General features: G+C 40.6%; 1 protein-coding gene across 2 annotated transcripts in view; it reads left to right on the top strand.

Moving 5' to 3' along the window:
• The window catches only part of dph6 (diphthamine biosynthesis 6), a 61162-nt gene that overhangs the window by 20954 nt on the left and 20152 nt on the right, over positions 1 to 20056 (top strand). For both annotated transcript variants that reach the window (XM_036543017.1, XM_036543016.1), the window contains exons 6-12: positions 7295 to 7356; positions 7739 to 7833; positions 8074 to 8167; positions 11606 to 11756; positions 12272 to 12397; positions 13473 to 13602; positions 13897 to 14071. In XM_036543017.1, the coding sequence (XP_036398910.1) occupies positions 7295 to 7356; positions 7739 to 7833; positions 8074 to 8167; positions 11606 to 11756; positions 12272 to 12397; positions 13473 to 13602; positions 13897 to 14071 (833 nt within the window). The remainder of the gene's footprint in view (positions 1 to 7294; positions 7357 to 7738; positions 7834 to 8073; positions 8168 to 11605; positions 11757 to 12271; positions 12398 to 13472; positions 13603 to 13896; positions 14072 to 20056) is intronic.

The following is a 20056-nucleotide window of genomic DNA, read 5'->3' as shown; positions in this document are numbered from 1 at the left end:
GAACTTTTATCTTTGGAAATGTGTTGATTGGTAACAGCACAGTCTTAACCAAAGTATTTAAAATATTTCTTTTCCCCATTAAAACGCACCTTGTTGTATCTGAAATAAAATGAGGTATAGAGTAGGCAATTACATTGCATACACTTTACCTCCTTTGTGTCAGGACTCCATTTAACTACCATTTGTGTTAAATTTTAGTCAGGTTTTCAGTATAAATTGACTTAAACTGAAACGTTTGCCATTGTAAGTGATTGGGATCAGTCATTCTAACAGAACTGTTAAATTCACTGTCTTTATGTCTGTCCCAGGGCAGAACAAGCACTTTCATCTAGGTGGAGAGCCATGCTCTTCACTTGTGTATTGAGCACCACTGAGGCCAAACTTTTCTTTGATATCGGTGATCATGCAGTACATCTTATCTGTACTGTGTGAATGAGGAGGAGAAGAAGAAGAGATGTAATTATGCTAATGGATCCTTTTAGCTCACCTTCATCTGGCTGCAGAGACAAAGATTCTTTGTGTCTCACCCAGGAATGTTGCTATCTCTGAGCATCGGCAGTCTTGTGAAATTACCCCGAATAATCCCCGCTGCAGAATCACCTCACCTCAAAGCACAGGCAGAGATTGACAGTGCCACCAAGCTTTCAACCTTTTCTTAAGGCAAAGTCATATAAAGGCAAATTCTCTGCATTTCCGAAGATTATAATTAGAAAGAAAAACTACCCCGCGTTTCTGTTTTTTTTTTTTTTTTTTGGCTACAGGTAAAAAGGTAAGATCTTATCGTCCTTGGTTTCTCACCTGCCCTAGGGCTGCTGTAATTAGAAATGAGAGAATTGAATAGTCTGAGTGCTCCAGGGCTATTAGGCACCACTCAAATAATTGCAGCTTTCATTAGAGCAGTTAAAAGCAATGAGGTGTGTTGTTATAAGTATTGGGTGACGGCGAGCATACCTGAGAGAAGGTTACCTGTGCAGACCTCAGGTGTAGATTAGAAAGGCTTCCAGGTAAAAGGTGACCAGTGCTTTTAATAAACAAACTCCCTCCACAGCTCTCCCTGTAGGCTCTTGGTTTATTTGAACACCCTGTACTTAACCACAACTTTTTCTGGTCAATGCTTTAGGCATGAAACATTTCCATAGTTTGTGTCATAGTTCATCTGGTGCTGTCAGCAAATAATTAGTTGAGGACGTTAGATGATTAGACTTTAAAAACTACAAATTGAGGGTAACTTTTATTAAAAAACACAAAATACACTTTTTTCAATTTTACAGTACAACATCCAATAAAAATATTTTATGAAATGTTGTCCTCAGTGAACCATCCAGAAATGATCCTAAAATAATGCACCAACAGACTCTTTATTTTACTTTCCCTTTTCTTTAACCAGTGAAATAATGATGAAAATGATGAAAAATACCCAACGAGTGCAGTGTTATATTAAAAATTGTCCAACTTTTGGAAATGTTAAATTGGAGACAACAGTACAGAAGTGTGCTGTCAGGTTTTTTTTCTTGGATCACCTCCAGTGAGATTGTGTGGTTTTGAATGGACATTGTAAAGCCAACTGAAGTTCTCTTACTGTTGAAATTATTTCTACAGCCGAGCACAAGATGCAAGAATGTAAATATTTCGGAGCAAAGAAGTGGCCCCGTTACCAACAGGAAGTGAGGGCACATTGCCATTGCAGTGGCTTTGTACTGCATGTTAGCCTTGATAACAGTGCTGTAATTTAATTTTAATATTTGTGGTACAAACATTTCAGTTTGAACACTGTGATAGTAAGTGGTAAACTACTCCCCTGGTAGTAAAATTAACCTTGACAGGGGTCGGTCTCCTCAGTTGTTCTGTAAAGTCTGGGGATTGATGGTTATTCTAGAAATCAAAGGCCACCATGTAAGTAATTAGTATGTATTACTACCATGAAACTAAGGGGTTATTCATTTCATCTGCTTTGGTGTTATGTCCTTAACTTTGTGTAACAGTGTGTACCAAGTATTACATTAATTATTGTTCCACATATTGTTAATGTTGTCAATGGTTTTACTTGCCATAAGAATCAGAAAAATGTTGTAATTGCTTAGATAGGACTAAGTGTTATAGCTTTGAGGTGTCAATGCATTAAATTTTCACAGTATAGGTTATTTTTAAATTTATTTTTAGGGTCAAGTCAGCGTGCTCTTAAATGTCAATGTGCAATATGTTTCTGTATTAATGCTACAGAAAGACTAATGTGTCTGCTGTAAGTCTGTGAGCTGGTATATGACTCTAAAAGCAATATACCTTAATTAACAGGTAGTTTACTCTAGAGATGAAATATGTACTGTCACCCTGGGCCAACTGTTAATTTTTCAGGCAAATAGTTAGTGTGATTTACTCTCCAGTATCATTTTAATACATAAAACTTCCCTTTTGTGTTATTAAAAATGATAGTATCATTAATATTTCTATTTATTGCCATTGCCGTATCTCTTAGGACTTTTTCACAGGGGATAAAGTCCTTGTAAGACTGGGAGATAACACATCTTATAATGTTGTAATTGGACAAGTTTTTTATTCATTGGATAAAAAGATTACCTTTCAGATGTGAATGCATGTAGAATAATCTCCTATTATTCTGTGCGTAGACCCTGAATTTCAGATAAGGACTCAGACAAATTTGGCATATACCTAAATCTTTTCTTTTCATGTTGTTTTGGGTTTTTCTTCTCTTTCAGATTGGATGATACTGAACGTTATTGTTTTCAGGAAGGTCTTTGAGTGCATTGTTCAAAGGCTGAACTAGCTCACCTTCTTGCGGGAAGATGTTTATTTCAAGATTTAAAAGCTAAAATCTTACACATCATGAATCCAATTTCTTTTCTTTCTCACTGAAGGCAGGGATTAAAGCCAAGCTGTCAGGTGTGTCAGATCTTAAGAAGACCTGCGCATGGCTGATATTTCAGCACTGGCATTATCTAAAATCTTTCTCTTTTTAAAATGTAGCTTCGTGCATGATATAGGACAAAGATCCAACTAAAAGCAATGGTACTTTCAATTAAGCAGGTAGGCCACTCTGCAGCTTTATTTTTATATATTTCTTGCTGAATCCAGTAGGAGCAATTAAATTATGTTTCAGTAATTGCTTGAGATGTCCTCATAAGAATAAAAATGCTTTGACTGGTATTTTGTTGGTCTGTAGGTTCACAGTGGTTTTGTTTGAGGGCTTAAAGAAGAATCTCAGTTATATATGCCAGTTTATTGTTTACTGAATGTTACAAAAAACAATTAACCATAGAATTATTGCATAGGGAATATTAATAGTAGTTATTTGGTTTAATAAGAAGTCTTTTCTGTAATTTTAGAAATCTTGTGAGTAATTTGTGGATTGTGAGACCTGCAATTCATTTCCTCGTCATTGTTCTGTCAGTTTGAAAGTTCACCGAATTTAATTGCGGTTTTATAGGATAATACATGATGGAATCCTTTTAAAGGCAAGCCATTCTTTTTGTTTCACTGAACCCCGTTTCTCCAAAGTGCACAGAAGCTGTCCTTGGAGGCAGACAAATGGTTGCTTCTAGTGGGATTATTTGGGCTTAATGTGGCATAATGAGGGCAGGTAATTGGGTTTAGGTCAGGTTGTAAAACAGGTTGAGAAGAAAAGGGATGTGACGATCATGTAAATGAGAGCAGAGTCAGACCACAGAAACCTGAGGAAGCAGAAACCTCTGTCTTTCATAGAAACAAACTTCTGCTTCCTTATGTTTGGCTCTCTGTAATGGGTGAAACTCTAGATGGACTTCCATTATTTTAAGGGGATGGTGAGCTTTTTTTGGTTTAGATATTTTCAGGGCAAACCAAGAGGTGGACACTGATATATGTGTGTTTTTCCCCCAATTTAATTTTTCAGGGTAGCTTCACTAAATTATAAGATACATACACAATAAGGATTTTAAAAGAACTGGCGTAGTTTTTTGCATACTTTTGTCCTTTAGTATCATTGTTGAGGGAACGCTCATATATATTTATAACCTACCGCAAAAGCCATGGTTCCCCCACAACATGTGCATCTGGGACTGTCACCTCAGGCCTGGCATCAGTGAAAAGCCAGTGGGGGGCATTTAATAAACATGAGGGGGCTTAACTAAAGGAACAATCGCATAACTTTGTATTTTGTATTGTACTGTGCTGGATATTGAAGCCTTTTGTTTTGTGCAATAAATTGGCCAATTTTACAAATCCTTTCATCACCATAAATGAATATGAATGTACTGTCAACCCTTTGTAAATAGATACACTGGCAAAAGATGTAGCTAGCCAGGCTTTATTCTCTCCTTTTACATCAGCAACAGCATTCAGTATCTCTCGAACAACTCGTTACCTGGTAAACGGAGGCTGTATATTTAAAACAGTGCTGTTACAACTAAATGCTCTCCCAGCCTTGAAAACAGTCAAATTGTCTTGGAGTGCTTCTGAGAGAGTTTGATGTGAGGTAGCCATGAGATGTTAACAGTATGAAATCTGCAACGCATATTACAAATACAGTATAAAAATGTTGTAAGGAAAACACCTTAGGCCCTTAGTAGTCATAGTAATGCAGGTTACAGTAGTGCTTTCAGTACAGTTCTGAGGTCCTAGTTATCTTGCCAGCTTGCTAAAGTGGCTAGAATGGGTATCTTTATATTATTAATATTGTTGAGATTCTACTAACAACAGAATTATAGTTAGCCATCTCTGCTAACTGTATGTGAAATGATATTTGGCAAACTAGTTAGCTATCTTGTGATGGATTACGATTAGCAAGTTGCTATAAGTAATGTCTCATGATGTTATAATGAAACTGTTTTTCCCCCAAATAACCTTGGCAATATTGCTGTTAGTAGTTAGAGTTGAAATAATCTTCTCTAGCACTGTTTTTTTTTTTTGAATGTATGATTTCTCTTTCAAATGACAGTTGAATGAATAGAACATTATGCTCATGTAGGACAGTAAGTTGCCTGATCGCTCTTCAAAAGCCATTTTTGTATCAGTCACAAGGGCTGGATATCATCCATTGGCACTTTAATTAATCTCATGTGCAATCTACAAGTTTTATTCAAGTTGAGTTTTCATCATTATTGTTCTTGGCTTCCATTTGTGGTTTTACTGATTGTTGTACTTTATATGTGACAATTTTTTTTCCAGTTCAGACAGACTGCACAGCAGGTCTGTCTTGGCCCACTTTGCCTGGTCAAGCCCCCTCCTGGCACCAGGCCTGTGTCACCTCACTCCCTCTAAATTTCAAATCTTGTATCATATTTTATTTAAGCAAATTAAGTTAATGAACATATTAAAAATCAACATCCTAGTAGCAATTTGAGCCATTAAAATTAGTTAAAAGGCATGACTAATTAAAATGGATATTAAACTGGATTGAATTTTAATGCCTTTTTCCTTATTACCTTTGTATAGGGTTAAGATGAAAAAATGTCAAGATTAGATATTCTCACACTAATTAAGTCTGCTGCTCCCCTGGGTGGAAGACTTGGCTTCCTCATTCTCCTCTGCCCGTCTTCTTCCCCCTCCTGCAGTTCAGACCCATCTGAACTCCGTTTTGAATTACTTCTGATGATAACTTGACACATATTTTGTGGAACTTATTCCCCCGAGGGCTTGAGGTTAAGACATCGACCTTTGGGGTTGTCACACACGCACAGAAAAATTTTTCACCACAGTACCGTTTGCTTTGTTTAATTAAAAAAGCTAAACAAAAATGTTCTCAAAGTGTTGTCTCACTTTGTTGACAAAAGTGCATGAAAGGCATACTGATATCGCACTTTTTTAGGCTACAGCTCAGCATCAGGTGTCATTGAGGTTTAGGCTGTTGTAGGCATGGTGAGGATTGTTGAGATGATTTTTTTTATCAGGATTACATGCTGGGAACAGCAAGCCAATCATTGAAAAGGGGAGTATGGGCTTCCAAGTCCCTCAGTCTGCAAGTCACTCATCTTGAGTACCAACTGAACACTATGGCCTGTGTCGTTGGTTGACAAAGCTACAATTACATTCAAGGGGACCTTGGCTTTTTCTTGGAAAAATTACTGGTAGTTTTCTTAATAATTCTCATTTAACCAAATGAGAAGTATTGAAAGTGAAAATACTGCCTTTTCTAGTCAATGTTTAATCCAGAATACCATGTACAGGTTAAACAGTAGTTATAAAGAAAACCACCTGTAATTTTGCTAAGAACAATGGAAGGTGTCCTTGAATGGAATTGTAGTGTTTTTTTTTTTCATTACAAAGAGGTGCATCTTAGCAACATCTGATTTTTATTTATATGCCATGGCAGATTGGTGCTGAACAAGCTCTTGTGTGTGTCTTACAACAACAACTTGCGTGAATAACAGCTTAAAACTAGTCAATGAAGCATCACTGTTTTCAGCCATATTGGCAGCGCTTCAATACATCTGCATCTTAGCATGGAAAATTAATACAAAGGAAGAAGCTCTCGTATTTTGTTTTCCTTTTGATTTTGTTTTACAGCTCACCTGATTACTTGCAGTAAGTAATGCCATAAGTAGCTTGTGTGCGAACTGTAGAAACATGCTGTTTAAATGAAGAGCAGATTGTGTGCGTTATCCGGAGCAGCTTTAAGGGTCTGGAGCCAAATCAGGATTTCTGTCTCTGTTGATACAGTAGAAAGAAATACTGAACACAATGCAAGCCAAACGTCCAAGGTTGGTGTTAAACGCAGAGGTAATTTGGATGATGCAACTGTGTGTAATTATCCTGGACCTCAGTTGGAGTGGTGAGCATTTATTCAGTGTGCAGTAATGCAGGAAACCTCCAGAGAGCAGACTTTGTTGCAGCTAACGGTTCCAGGTTATAGTTTAGGGGTCAGCTCTACTGTCTTGTCCGCATGAGGCTTGGGGAGAGGTCTCTGAAATCGCAGCCAGGATGCTGGTTGTGTGCGGAGGCCTCACTGGTGGCTAAGCTTCAGGAAGCAGGGCTGGATTTTCTCTGCCAGCTACATGTTCCTACAAACATCTGTAGGCACTGAGTCACTTCCATGCACCGTTTAAGGGGAAAGATAAATAAACAGGATCTTTCCAGTTTATATTCACAGAGGAACAAATCAGAGCTCACTTTTCAGCACAACTGAAAACTGTTAACCTTACCCAAAGAGATTTGTGTACACAATTTGTGAAGTCAAATAAATAGATTCTGAGCCAAGTTATGTGTCTTTGTGTGACAGACTAAAAACCTCCCTTCTCTGTCATGTTCAATCACTGCTTTCTGTCTCTGGTGTGATTCTTTTTTTGTGCTCTGTTCCTGGCAGGGCTGAATCCTGAGAAGCATTTAGGGAAATCTTTGGCTGAAATGGAGTCGTATCTTAAACAGGTAGGAGCCTCCCTCCAGACTGACCTGTGTTCATCAAATATATATCTTGCTGTTTCTGAATTCAAGTTATGACTTCTGTGAAACTCCAAAATTCCACAACTAAAAATCTGGATGAGTCGGATAAGACAAATTCGACTGTACAAGAGGGACGATTCTTGTCCTTGATATATAAAAATGTTCTTTAATAAAGAATGGAATAATACAGCATAGTAAGTCTGATATTTTCAGCGCCAACATGTCTTTGACCATTGAGCAGATATGAAGTAAATGCTTTTATTATGCATTTTTCCTGAATGAAAGCGCAGTGGCTGAACAAAGTGAATACTCTCCTCAAACAGCTTCTCTATTTCTCTCCCTCTCTTTCTCTCTCTCATTCTGGCAGCTATCTCGGAAGTATGGAGTTAATGTTTGTGGTGAGGGAGGGGAGTATGAGACTTTTACCTTAGACTGCCCTCTGTTTAAGAAGAAAATTGTAATGTAAGTGTACTGTAAGGCATGCTGACAACATGCCCGTGTTTAAACAATAGCCATGCACTGATTGCTATTCTGTTGGTATCCTTATGATGTAAATACTGAGACACAGCTGAATGAATGCCTTTGCTGCAAGATGTAACAATATAACCATTGTAAAATTTGTTGGTAAAAATTGCATTTCGTTTGTATGACAGGAAGAGCAATGCCCTTCACATGTAATAATTATGACTTTTTTCGCTGTAGAGATGCCATGGAAACAGTGGTCCATTCAGCAGATGCCTTTGCCCCAGTTTGCTATCTGCGGTTCTTGAAGATGCATGTAGAAGACAAAATCAGTGTAAGTGCCATTCTTTCACATTTACTGTATATTAAAAAGGGGGTGATCTGTGATCTTTTAGCTACTCATGATGCCCATGGATCAGGGTGCTGTTGAATATTGTTTAGTCTAATTTCACATTTTCTTTGACATTAATTGAACTGTACAAGCAAGTTCCATGTACAAGGAAATGGTAAAATAATGGATTAGTGAATAAAATATAAAAGCCGATTTTCTTCCTCTGTGTGTGATGATGGCGTAGACTTTCCTGTTCAACATTAAAAGAGAGATTCACACAGAAGCTGTATACAGATCAGACTCTCCAGGGTTTTTTCTATCCCTGTTCGTCCCACTTAGACGTCTGCAATATTCACTCCTGCCTCAAACTAGGCCCCGCTTAATAAACATGTCTGGTCAAATTAAGGCACTTTGTATTCAGGTAGGTGGAGGGGCCTCAGAAGGCTGCATGGCTACGCCCAGATTGCTGTCATTAGAGAAAGCAGAGGAAAAGGTTATTCTGGCCCCAGAGACAGAGCACACTCCTCCTGATTGGCCCGTGCCAATTTGGGCCAAATTAAGCTCTCTCAGTTTGGACTTTTTCCTTACTGCTCCCGGTTTTTGTGGTGATCTTGACTGTTTATCAGCATCTGCACTGATGACATGTGACAAAGAATTGCAGAGGTGGTTATTTTTCGAGGGATTCTGCCGTGATACTTTGGTCTTCGAAGGGTCAGACGCAACAATTTTATGTATATATTTTGTGGGAGTATTCTCTGAATATGGTCTAAAATATCCAGTTAAGATATATTTCACAAAGTAAATGCAGTCATATATTCTGTTTCTTTTTAGTTTATACTGATATCATTTTGTAAGATGCAACAGCAGCAGATGGACTCTACAGTGATAATATTTTGGCTTGTCTGATATGTCAGGTCTGTCACTGTTGTCAGTGTGAATTTGGGTATTTACAGTTTAACCAGCTCACAGAAAGTTGGACTTTCCTTTTTTCAAAGGTATGATACATATAAAAAGCACACTGTGTAATGATATTTGTTGATGTACTCAAAGTAATGGAAACTGGCTAGCTAGCGCAGATGCCTGCAGACAGTGTGGCCCACATCCAGTCTTATTTTATTGTGTTACAGGCACATCTCTGAGATGCATTTCACATCACAGCACAATGCTTTACATGTATTAGGGAAGATTTATGTCTGACTTAAGGTCAGTACAGCTATGTATGTAGGCACATGTAGCTCATCTTTGTGCCTGTGGTGTTACTTGAGACAGCAGGAAGTCTGAGTGACACCTGAAATGGTTCCCAGATAAATATCCCTCTTGTTTCCTAACATGACCTTACTTGTAGAGACCTTCATTGAATTGCCCTAGAAAGGGAAGAGCATTGAAAATGCATTATAATATAGTTCTATAGATTTCATGTCCTGAGGGGATTTTCAGACATTTGTACATTGTAACTTTAATTAATCATAAATGAAAATGTTATAATTGTAGTAATTACTTCTTGCATAAGCTCTTCGTCAGTGAGCTATAGAGAGAAAAAAGGAAAAACCAAATCAAATAAACATTTTAAAGTAGCAGGTGCTATGACTGACAATATCTATATTATTGTCTGAGTTTTATGCATAGTATGTATATATATATATATATGTATATAACTGAAACAATATATCCATGATCACCATGTCACCATGTATGGTAATGACATTTCGCATGCCACAAACACTGCAGACATGGAATGCCTGATGATGATGTTATGTTGAAACAGCCACAAAAACATGGCCCCTGTGACTAGTCTGTATCAACTGTTTTGAAATACATTTGCAAAAATTGTGTATGTCTGCATATGTAAATTCTTTGAATTAGTGCATTTGCAAGCATCTAAAATGTTAAAAGTTTGAATTAGTATTAAAATCAAAATTAGGATAGTTTATGGTGCCACACCTGAATGGGAGGTAGTCCGCGTTTGGTGTTTGCAGTGCTGTGGATATAATTCAACAACTTATTTATTATTTATCAATCTCAAGTTCAAATTCAAATGCAGAATGCTTTTTGGGCAATATTTCCAGTGCACAGTCATTGCTGAAGAACACAATAACAGGAGAGGCTATAGAGCTTTGTCATAGAGGCTAAGGCTCTTGGGTCCTTTCAAATGGCCTCTCCTTGTTGACTGTAGTGAGGAGGGTTTTCCAGCGAAGTCCACTCTGAGAGCACTCTGGGTCAGCGGCTGCGGAAGGATCTTCTTTTAAAAACATTACAGCGGCCCAGGTCTCCAGGTTTCCACTAATTAGATTTGTTGACCCAGAGGGCTGTTCTTAGTGAGTAATGCAGAAGAAAACGAAGCACAACAAAGCCAAAAATAACAGCTTAGGCAATGGAATTACTGTTCTGTTCTCAGAGTACAGAGAGAGAGAACAAGAGAGCATGCATATTGGTCTTATCAGGACAGCACTGCAGGTGTTATCGCATGTAAGCCAATACACTCTCCACATCAGAGTAAAGATGAATGCATAGGAGCAACTGTAGAGTGGAGTTGTGATCTGGAGCTGTTGTGAGTGTGCCAGGTCACAGTGGGGCTGGAGCTGCCTGTGGCGGGGCAGAGGCAGGGGTTTTGGGAGGGGGGCGGGGGGCGGTGGGGGGGGGGGGGGGGGCGAGCCGGTGGAGAAAGCGTAGCCCACAAGCCTGGTTCCTCCAGTGCTAGGCCCTCCAGTGCCGCTCTCCACTGCCCCCGGTCCCTGCAGCCGGGTGGGGAAGCAAGGGAGATTCCCCCAGCCAGGGCCCGAGATCCAGGGGAGCACCTCCCCTCACCAGCAGTCCAAAGCACTCTCCGTCAGGCTGACAGATCCATGCTGACACCATCACTAGAGGAAACAGCACCGAGCAGGGTAAAGAAGTCGCATCATTTGCCCTGAGTTAATGGTAGTCAAGCTATTTTTTTATACCACAAAGAGGACTGAGGTATAATTAATTTGATTATCATATGGGAAAATACGCTTGACAGCGGAAGATTTTGAAATTTTGAAATATTTATTTAAAATATACAGCACTTGGTAGGATGTGGTGGGCACTGTGCTTGCCTGTGAGGTTGACGAGGGCTTTTTTAAGAAAAGGCAATCAAGCAAAAAATGAAATAATAAATGAATAATACCGGGGTCTTGTAAAATCCCAAGCATGTCAAAAACAAGTCAGACTTTTGAGTGATGGCTGGAATGATTGAATTTATAGTATCAGAAAACACCCCTCTCTCTGTGTAATTTATGAATATGTTAGCATGTTGTTTTATATTCATTCTCCTTGGAGTGATTTATCTTTGGACATGTCAAAACAGAATGACATGGCACTGCGGTGCTATTGAAAAACTCAAAAATCTTTCATCCCCTCTTCTGTTTGTTCTTTTCTTTTAGCCATTTTGCTGAATTTGCTCGCATTTGTACCCTGTTGCAGAACTCCTTGGAAAGTGGTTTGCCTCTTGATAGTTGTCCTTGCCTACATTCCACTGACAAGATGACTGAAGAGCCTGAATATGCTGATGAAGCTGAAGACACCCAGCGAGAATTTACATCAGAGTCTGACCTTAAATGTCAGGGAGACTCTGGTGAGATGTTTTGTGCTTTTCTGTTATGAGTGTATTTAGGCCCAATCTTTTGAACAGGGCCTTAAATCACTGTTAGTGTTTTTCAAATTTTATTATCATTAATATTATTTAAATTTGTTAAATACATATGTCTATCAGTCATTCTAATTTCAGTAATACAGTAATGCCAAGTGTCTGAATTTGTAGTCATATTTTTGGACAAATGTGACAAGTCACATTGTGAAGGTGTCTGAAGTATTTTGAAATTATTATATGTCAGTGTTCTGTAATATTTCAGTTAATAAAACTTTGATGTAAAATGAAATGTATGTAAAACAATTAAGAAACGAATCATCGATCAAAGCATTGGATAAATAATGCTTTAACAACAGTAATATTTTCACTAATGGAAAAATAAAGGCTATATAGATGTGCCTGAGATACTGTGCTGTGTGCAGGGAAGTAATCATTAAACAGTGATATCTCGCAGTAGCCTTCTTGGGCATTACTGACTGCCCTGTTTTTATTCATTAAAGAGCCCTCTCCTACATGTTCAACGAGAACAGCACTGGGGTATCAGTGGATCTGTGGCATCGTCGGGCTTCACTGTGACCAACCAAACATTCAGACCCAAACAAAGCAAGCATTTGCATTGCTGCAAGGTATGCTGGGAAAGTATGTCGGCTGAACAAAGTGGTCGATCAGCGTTCAAAAAAAACATGTCTTCGCTCTGAAACAAAAGGCAAGATTCTGAAGACTGCCTCTTGACGTAAGATTATGTTGCACGCACAAGCATGGAAACTTAAATAATCCATGTTTACACCAATCAGATGAGAATTACAACCCCTACAAGCTCTGAGAGAGACAGCTCTGGATTACTTTTACAGCACCGAAATTGAAAAAAGCTGTTGCTTCAAATGCTGCTTATACCCCCGTCTCAGGGTTCAGCACTTAAAACAGTCAATTCAGAAACAGGGAAAGCCCCATTGTTCAGAAGTTGCTTTTATGTCTGCTTGTTGTGTTAGCAAAACGCACTTTTAGAGGTATAGTGGGGATTAGAAAATGTTCTTTATTCAGGAACACTCTTTTAAAGTTGGAGGCGAACAGCGAGTGTGTCAGGGGCCCTGTCCATCAGAGAGGCAGGATCGCTATTGTAAAAGGAGGACAGACACTTCAAATTATGTGTGAGAGGAGTGAAACTGTTTCTTCAAAACACACACTGCGAGGCTCTCTGTTTCGCCCGCAGAACTTTTAAAAGTGCATGCTATAACAGAGTGTCTTTCTCTCTCTAAAAAAAAGAGAAGAGGAGCAAAAGATGAAAAGCATATTTAATGTTTATCATCTTATTTCGCTGCATAGCCCGCGCTGCACAGAGACAATATTAAACAAGTTAATATTTAATGAACAACCTCTTTGTCTGGGGTAACCCGTGCGAAGCACACTGAAAAGTCAGTATCTGCAAAGAAAAAAACAAACTTGATCCTGTAGCAAACTGTTATGAAGGAGGAGGCTTCACCAGGACCCTCTTTCTCTCCCAATTTATTTGTGTGGTGAAGTGAGTTCCTATTGAGAGGAGTCATTATACCAGAATTCAATATATTTTTTAAATATATGAATTTAATCTATTTGTTTTGTTTTTAAAAAATGCATTATTTTTAGGGATTTCAGTTTTTGATTTTAGGTACAGTCTTTAACACCTTTTTTGAGAAGTATGGTCATATCTTGCTGTGTCCACAGATGAAGTGGAGAAGAAGGGCTTGCAGTTGAAGCATATTGTCCTGGTTCATTTGTATGTGCGCTGTATGGAAGACTTCAGTGCAGTGAACTCAGTGTACCGGTCGTACTTTGGTATTAATCCCCCAGCCAGGTATGTCCCAGTTACTGTCTAATAACATGTAACCTGAAAGAGCAGTGATTCTGTCTGAGTCCTTGCATTTACCTGAAAAGGACTACGGTAGTGTTTTGTGGATGCAACCAGAGCCACTTGGGTTAAAATCCTAGCGGGAAAGAACATTACGTGAATAGGTTAAAATAGGTTCCAGTGTAGATTCATGGCCTAATAACATAAAAGTAAAATACGGTATACAAGGACTTACCACTCGGGGGCTGACTGATTCAGCAGTGGTCACGTGACACCCTCATCGTGTGATCTGTCCTGTAGAGTGTGCGTGGAGGCGCCCTTACCCAGGGGACAGCTGCTCCGGATGGACTGTCTCCTTCACGACTGGGTGGGAGCTGCGCTGGATGACACGGCTCGTCATAAACACGTTCTGCATGTCCAGAGCCTGTCCCACTGGGCCCCAGCCAACATTGGGCCATACAGTCAGGCCGTCGAGGTAAGTGCAGCGGCGCAGGAGTGGGGCTTCGGGCCTGGAGTTATGGGTACAAATGTCAGCCGGGACTTTGCCTGGTACAAACTCATATAGATAAGGTTGGTTAGTAAAAGCAATCTCCAGATCAACCGCGCAGCCAGGGTACAGCTTAGAACTTGGGCTTGTTGTATTAGGGGTCCATTCCCTGTGTGGCAGTCAGTCACAATTTTGGCAGCAGTGTTCTGTTGTTATGAGCCACAAATATCATGACTAAAGGAGCTTGACCTTATGGCCTAAATGGGGTAATGCTCAGGTCCTGCACTATGCTTACTGGTCCTCAGGTTTGTGTGTGTGAGCGTGTGTGTGTGTGTGTGTTTATGCTTCTCTGTGTGTCTGTGTGCACATGCGTGTCACAGAGAAAGACCTAGGAATTTAAAGTCTGGAGGATTTTGATATAATCTCTGTTTAATGTAAAAACAAATAACTAATGCAACTCCAAAGGCGACCGCAGGAACTGTAAATGTGGTTCCATGTGTGGCTCGGGCTCTGTTTATGCGCAGAGACGGGATTAGATTTGTCAGGGAATTGTCAACAATGCTAGTGTCCATCCCACTTCCACCAGCCTTGATCCTTCCTCAACCTCCCCAGGCGAGCTACAGTAAAACACTCATATCTCATGTTGAGTAGATTGCATTTCCTGTCTGAAGGCCCTCTTATCCTTTTAGTTCATTTCATATGTACAGATAACGCGAGAGTAGTGTTTGTGGAAAATTGTTTAAAAATGTATTTGTTCGGATAACAGAAGATGTTTCCTGGAAATATTTTATAGCGACTTCTGCCTCTCCTCAACACATCTCAAAGGTTGATCAATCTTTTAATCATGCGTCCATGAATATTGCTTCCTTCATCTGTGCTACATTAGTGGAATAGAAAATGTGGTATTTAAATCTACTACATTGAGATTTTTGCATTGTCACAGTTTCCCTCTGGCTATATGCATGCAGGTGGGGTTGGAGCCCCAATTCAGTCTTAATTCCAATCTGCTCTTTTTGTCTGGAACTGTCATGATGACCTACTTTTTTGACATACTGCACAGGCATCACAGGTTGTAGGCTCCATAGGCATTTGTTCTGAAACTACCATCCCTTCTGTGAAAGAATTACCCATCAATCAGTAAATTATAGTAAATAGCCTTCAGTTGTGTAGCAGTAGTAAGGTTTGTTCTTATTTTATTTTTTTTCCTGAAAAAGTTCAGTAGAATTTCAATTTCCTTTAAAAGACATAATTATTATGTTTTTACTACAAAAGTTTAGGCATAGAATGTATTGCTATACGTGCAAAATCAACAGTAAGGTATGCTTAGCTGAACACTTGCAGTAGCATTGCTTTTTAATTCGGTTTCTCTTTTCTAGCCTCCTGTCACTAGCTTAACTAATACAGAATTCAGCAGCTTCATTTGTCTTCTGTCTGTCTTGTCTCTCTCATAGTGCTGCGTGACTCTGCTGTTGGTTGGGTTGTTGCTGTGCATATTAGCTTTAAAACCTTTGGTCTGCTCCTTTATCTTCTGATTCTAAAACTTTCTTCTCACCCCAATCATCTCAGTAGTGAAACTTGCCAGACAATGTTTGATGGCAAACTTGTGACCTTTTGTTTTCTCCAAAAGATTCATCTTCCTACACTATTAATACACCTCCATACACATCTTTCCCCTTGTTTTATTATTTGTTTGCAATGCTTACCTTTTTATATCCCTCCTGTAGCATCTCTTACAATCCTCCATCTACAATTTCTTAACGTGTAGCATTTTAATTATCTGTACTTTGAGATTCAAGTTTTATGTTACGCAGCCTTGTACAATAGTTGCTGAAGTTCATGCAGAGTCCGTATTAAAGCATTTAAAGAAACACTCTTGAATTTATTCTTTCCTTGATTACAGCAAGTGCAGTGCCCTGGGGAAATTTGGTTTGAAATTCTATTTACTGATGCGATTGTGAGAGGCACTGGGGAGGCAGTAGGGGAAGGCCTGGGTGAGAGCAGGTCCTTCTTTTTTCTCCCCTAATTGGCAGTGGCAGCCTTTATTGTGGAATCCTCACGCGTGCTTTCAATTGGATTTGCACTGGATTTTGAAAATTGTCAAAGTGGACTCTTACACAGTGGGGAAAGTGGATCTGACGTTTGCAATTAGCGTCAGGAGGAGGAGCAGCCTGCCGCCGTGGCAAAATTTAAATAATCTTCTTATGGGGGTTAAATGTATTAAAACAATGAGGTGGACTGTTGTTGACCCCCTTGTTAGCGGGTTCAGGGGTCGGGTTAAACAGCTCGAGAGTACGACCCCCGCCTAGACGCAGCTAAGCGATGAAATCTGTGCGGAGGGAAAACGCAAAAAAAAAAGGATTTTTTTCCCCACTTCTGAGGTGAATCTACACCAGGGGAGATCTGCAGGCTGAGGAAGAGCAAGCCTCCTTTGTGGATTCACAGGGTTTAAGACTGTGGTAGAGGCTGCTGGGGGAATTGCCTTTGATTAATAGGAGTTTCCATACAAAAATAAAACAAAATCCTGCAATTAAGAGAGCGCTGCTTTATTTGAAGATGTATTATCCTCTCTGAATACATCACGGCCATGAAGGGAGACGTGTGCGCTCTACTCTTCCTGCAGAATTATGCAGCCCCAACAGCCAATGAAAGCGGCATCCACCTCAATTATCAGAGGGAGATAATTAGCTAAAAAGCGAAGCATCTAAAGCTTCAGGGAGGCCAGGAGGTTCCTATTCGGGGGGGTGCAGTGTGTACAGATTAATTAGGACGTTTAACTTCATTTTTAATACAACAAAATTAATCCCATAAAAATTAGTGATCTCAGAGGAGCCGGTTGTCAGCCCCTGACGGTCTCTCTTCGCCATAATCTATTAAAATGCCACTTTTATCTTGCCTCGTCCCTGTCATATTTTATGGATTTTTTCATAAACACTGCCTATACTTCATAAATGTCTCAATTTTCTAGTCTATTAACATTACTTCAAAAGCAGTTGATAAAAGAGTAGGGCATGCATGAAATAATACACCAATAATAGGAAGTGCTTGAGGCAAGAACAGTGGGGAGAATCTCCAGCATGCGAGCTGAAACAATGAAGAGACGTTATCAGCTCTAATAAAAGTACAAATGATCATTTTCCATAATAGGGGAAAAAAACAGCGGGCTCATAAATGAGCAGATGAAAAACGAAGCTCATCAACGACATGAGAGATAATCTCAGTCCGCGATAAGAACACTTCTAAACAAGTTCTGATAGAATTTTGATGTCATTTTTGTAATTGTTTTATATGTAAGAACATTATGTGAATGTGCCTCTCGTTGCTTTTCCCTCATATAAACTCCAAAATCTATTGCTATTCCATATATTCTGCATTTGAAGATTCGTCCATACACTATTGAAGGACAGCGGTCTAAGCGATTGGTCAAGCCGTCTGTCAAGAGGTTGGTCACCTATTGAGCCATCATCTCTGTGCCTTTGTGGGCCTTACTCATAGCACGGTGTTCTTTCCCAAATTTGCAGGGTCAGCTGTTGGCGTTTGAACTTGTCATATACAGTGCGCACCGTTCAGACCCGATCCGATCATACCTGGATGAAATGTGACCGTCAGACCCAGAGGGCACGCAGCACACCTGTTTACTCGAGTCGACCCGCTACCTGCGCGACGTCTCCCCAAAAGAAACAAAGGGACTCGGCCGTAATGACTCACGTATGACGTGCTCCGCTGTGATAAATGAATGACAGGAGAGATATTCCATCTTGAAAACAGATCGTAGGTCCACTGGGTAGGCGCACGCTGACATCGGGTTTAAAAAAGAGCATAGCTGGAGCGAGCAAGGCCTCTGGTGTCTGCCTTGTGCAGGAGTTTGATGGTACTCTGTCACTCCACTGTGACTCACATGGGATTCTCTGAAGACTGTGTCAGTGCATATATCTCGAGTGTGTGTGTTGTGTCTGTAAATAAAACGATGCAGATGAATGCACTACCAATTCACAGACAGATAACCATGACCCTCCCCGGCCTGACAAAAAAATAGCTGGAGCAAAGGAATCGGAATTCCTGCTCCTGAGACTGTCCAGTGGGTATGCACACTGACACAGGCCACTGCGTATGGGCACGGTCATGGCGTCCCAAGCACTGCTGGGATAGGAGGCGTGGCGTGAGGACAGGGGGAGAGAGGATCCCTTATCCGACGAGGGCGTTTGCGCGGGGATGGTGGACAGCCGGGTGAGAGGGGTAATTATTCGTCCCGTTCCCCCCCTACCCCCCTCCCGCTGCGTCCCGTCGAGACTGACCGGCAGTGGCAGCAGTCATTTTGTGGAATCAGAGCCCATGTTAGGCGCATTATCCAGTGCCACACAACATTGTTAGGGCTGGTATTAGCATGTAGCGGCGAGGACATCGGAAGGACTGGATCTGTCAGAGCGAATCGCCTTCCTGCCCCGCGTCGCCGCTCTCCCCAGCCCCTCTGACACACTCCTTCATTAATGGCCCTGCCTTGACAACTGATCCTAATTGCCTCTGAACAGCTCTTCATGTATTATTGGTGCCTGACTGCCTCAGTGCATGTCAACAAGCCGCAGGAAGCCGGACAGGATCGCCACCCCTCCTAAACACACACACACACACACACACACTCACACACGCGCACACACTCACACACACACGCATATGCACGCGCACGCACGCACACACACACAAAAACCAACATGACAGTCACCTAGTCCTAGGGACGGAAGGATGTGAGAGGAAGCTCCATTAAGTACAGTGCCATTGGTCACCAAACAGAAAAGCCTCCACCCCGGTTTCCACCCCATGACTTGACAGGTATTATTTTTTGTTTTGCGTGTAAATTTGAGGATCAGTGCAGGCACCTCCCCTTTATGAAGAGGGGGGCGTGTATTCTTTTACATGTGGACTCTCGTGTCCCATACCCTTTTCAAAACCACCCTTTTCCGGCGATGGGACAGATATGGAACTGGACGTGTGAGAAAATGAACAAGTGAAATACAAATACATAACGCAACAGTCGGGGTCCATGAGCGTGATCTGACAGATTAATCTGTGGGCTTTAATTTCTATTAGACGGAATCCCTGTAATGGTGGCTCTAATGCGTGTTAGCATGTTTATTCTTTACTTTGTCACTGGTGATGGGTCCAGGAAGAGTGGGAGAGTAATCAGCAATAGGCCATGTCAAAGACATTTTAAAAGCACTCTGTTGTGGTGTCACAGCTGAGGATATCACTGTGAACACCCAGCATTTTACAGCCGATTGTCAACTACGCTTCTGTTCAGTGCGGGTTGAATTACTCCTTATTGTTTTGTAAATAAGCAGAATATTAAGAATTGAATAGAATACATACTTCAGGGTTCCTTTAAGGTTATATATATATATATATATATATATATATATATATATGTATATATAATTAATACAAACAATATAATATCCTTTTGGCAAAAGTGTAAAAAACAGCATCATAAATAGTGACCCCGCTGCAGTGAAATCATCGTCTCACGGCGAAAGCCGCATACCCCTTGTAGCGCGATAGTAACCAGCAGCAACATGCAGGACTTTAATGTGTGGGTTTTTCGTGCGCGGCGCGGAGGGCAAGGGATGACGAGAGGCGAACGGACAGAGAGAGGCCAGGAATGGCTCTCCCCGCTCGAGCAGATACAGGCAGGGGCCACGGCGCAGGACAGGAGGGAATGTTCTGTACCAGCGAAGCAGGAAGGAGGAGGCTGTGTGGCACGGATAGCTGGACACGTGAAGGGAGAGCCTAAGAAACAGGCGATGGCGCGCGGCGTCTCTGATGCACTCTTTCAAAGCAGCCGCGGTCACTTTGCTCTGGAAAGTGCTTCAAATGGGAAAAAAAAATTTCCTCTCAAGCCTGCTGTTTTATAATTTCTGGGGTGTTTTTTGTTTTTGTTTTTTTGGGCTGAATTTTTTGGTGTATATTTGGAGTCTTTGAATG

Source organism: Megalops cyprinoides, chromosome 12 (assembly GCF_013368585.1).
Source record: "Megalops cyprinoides isolate fMegCyp1 chromosome 12, fMegCyp1.pri, whole genome shotgun sequence".
NCBI lineage: Eukaryota > Metazoa > Chordata > Actinopteri > Elopiformes > Megalopidae > Megalops > Megalops cyprinoides.
Note: the sequence above shows the minus strand (reverse complement) of the source record. Positions and strands in the feature narration are given on the sequence as shown.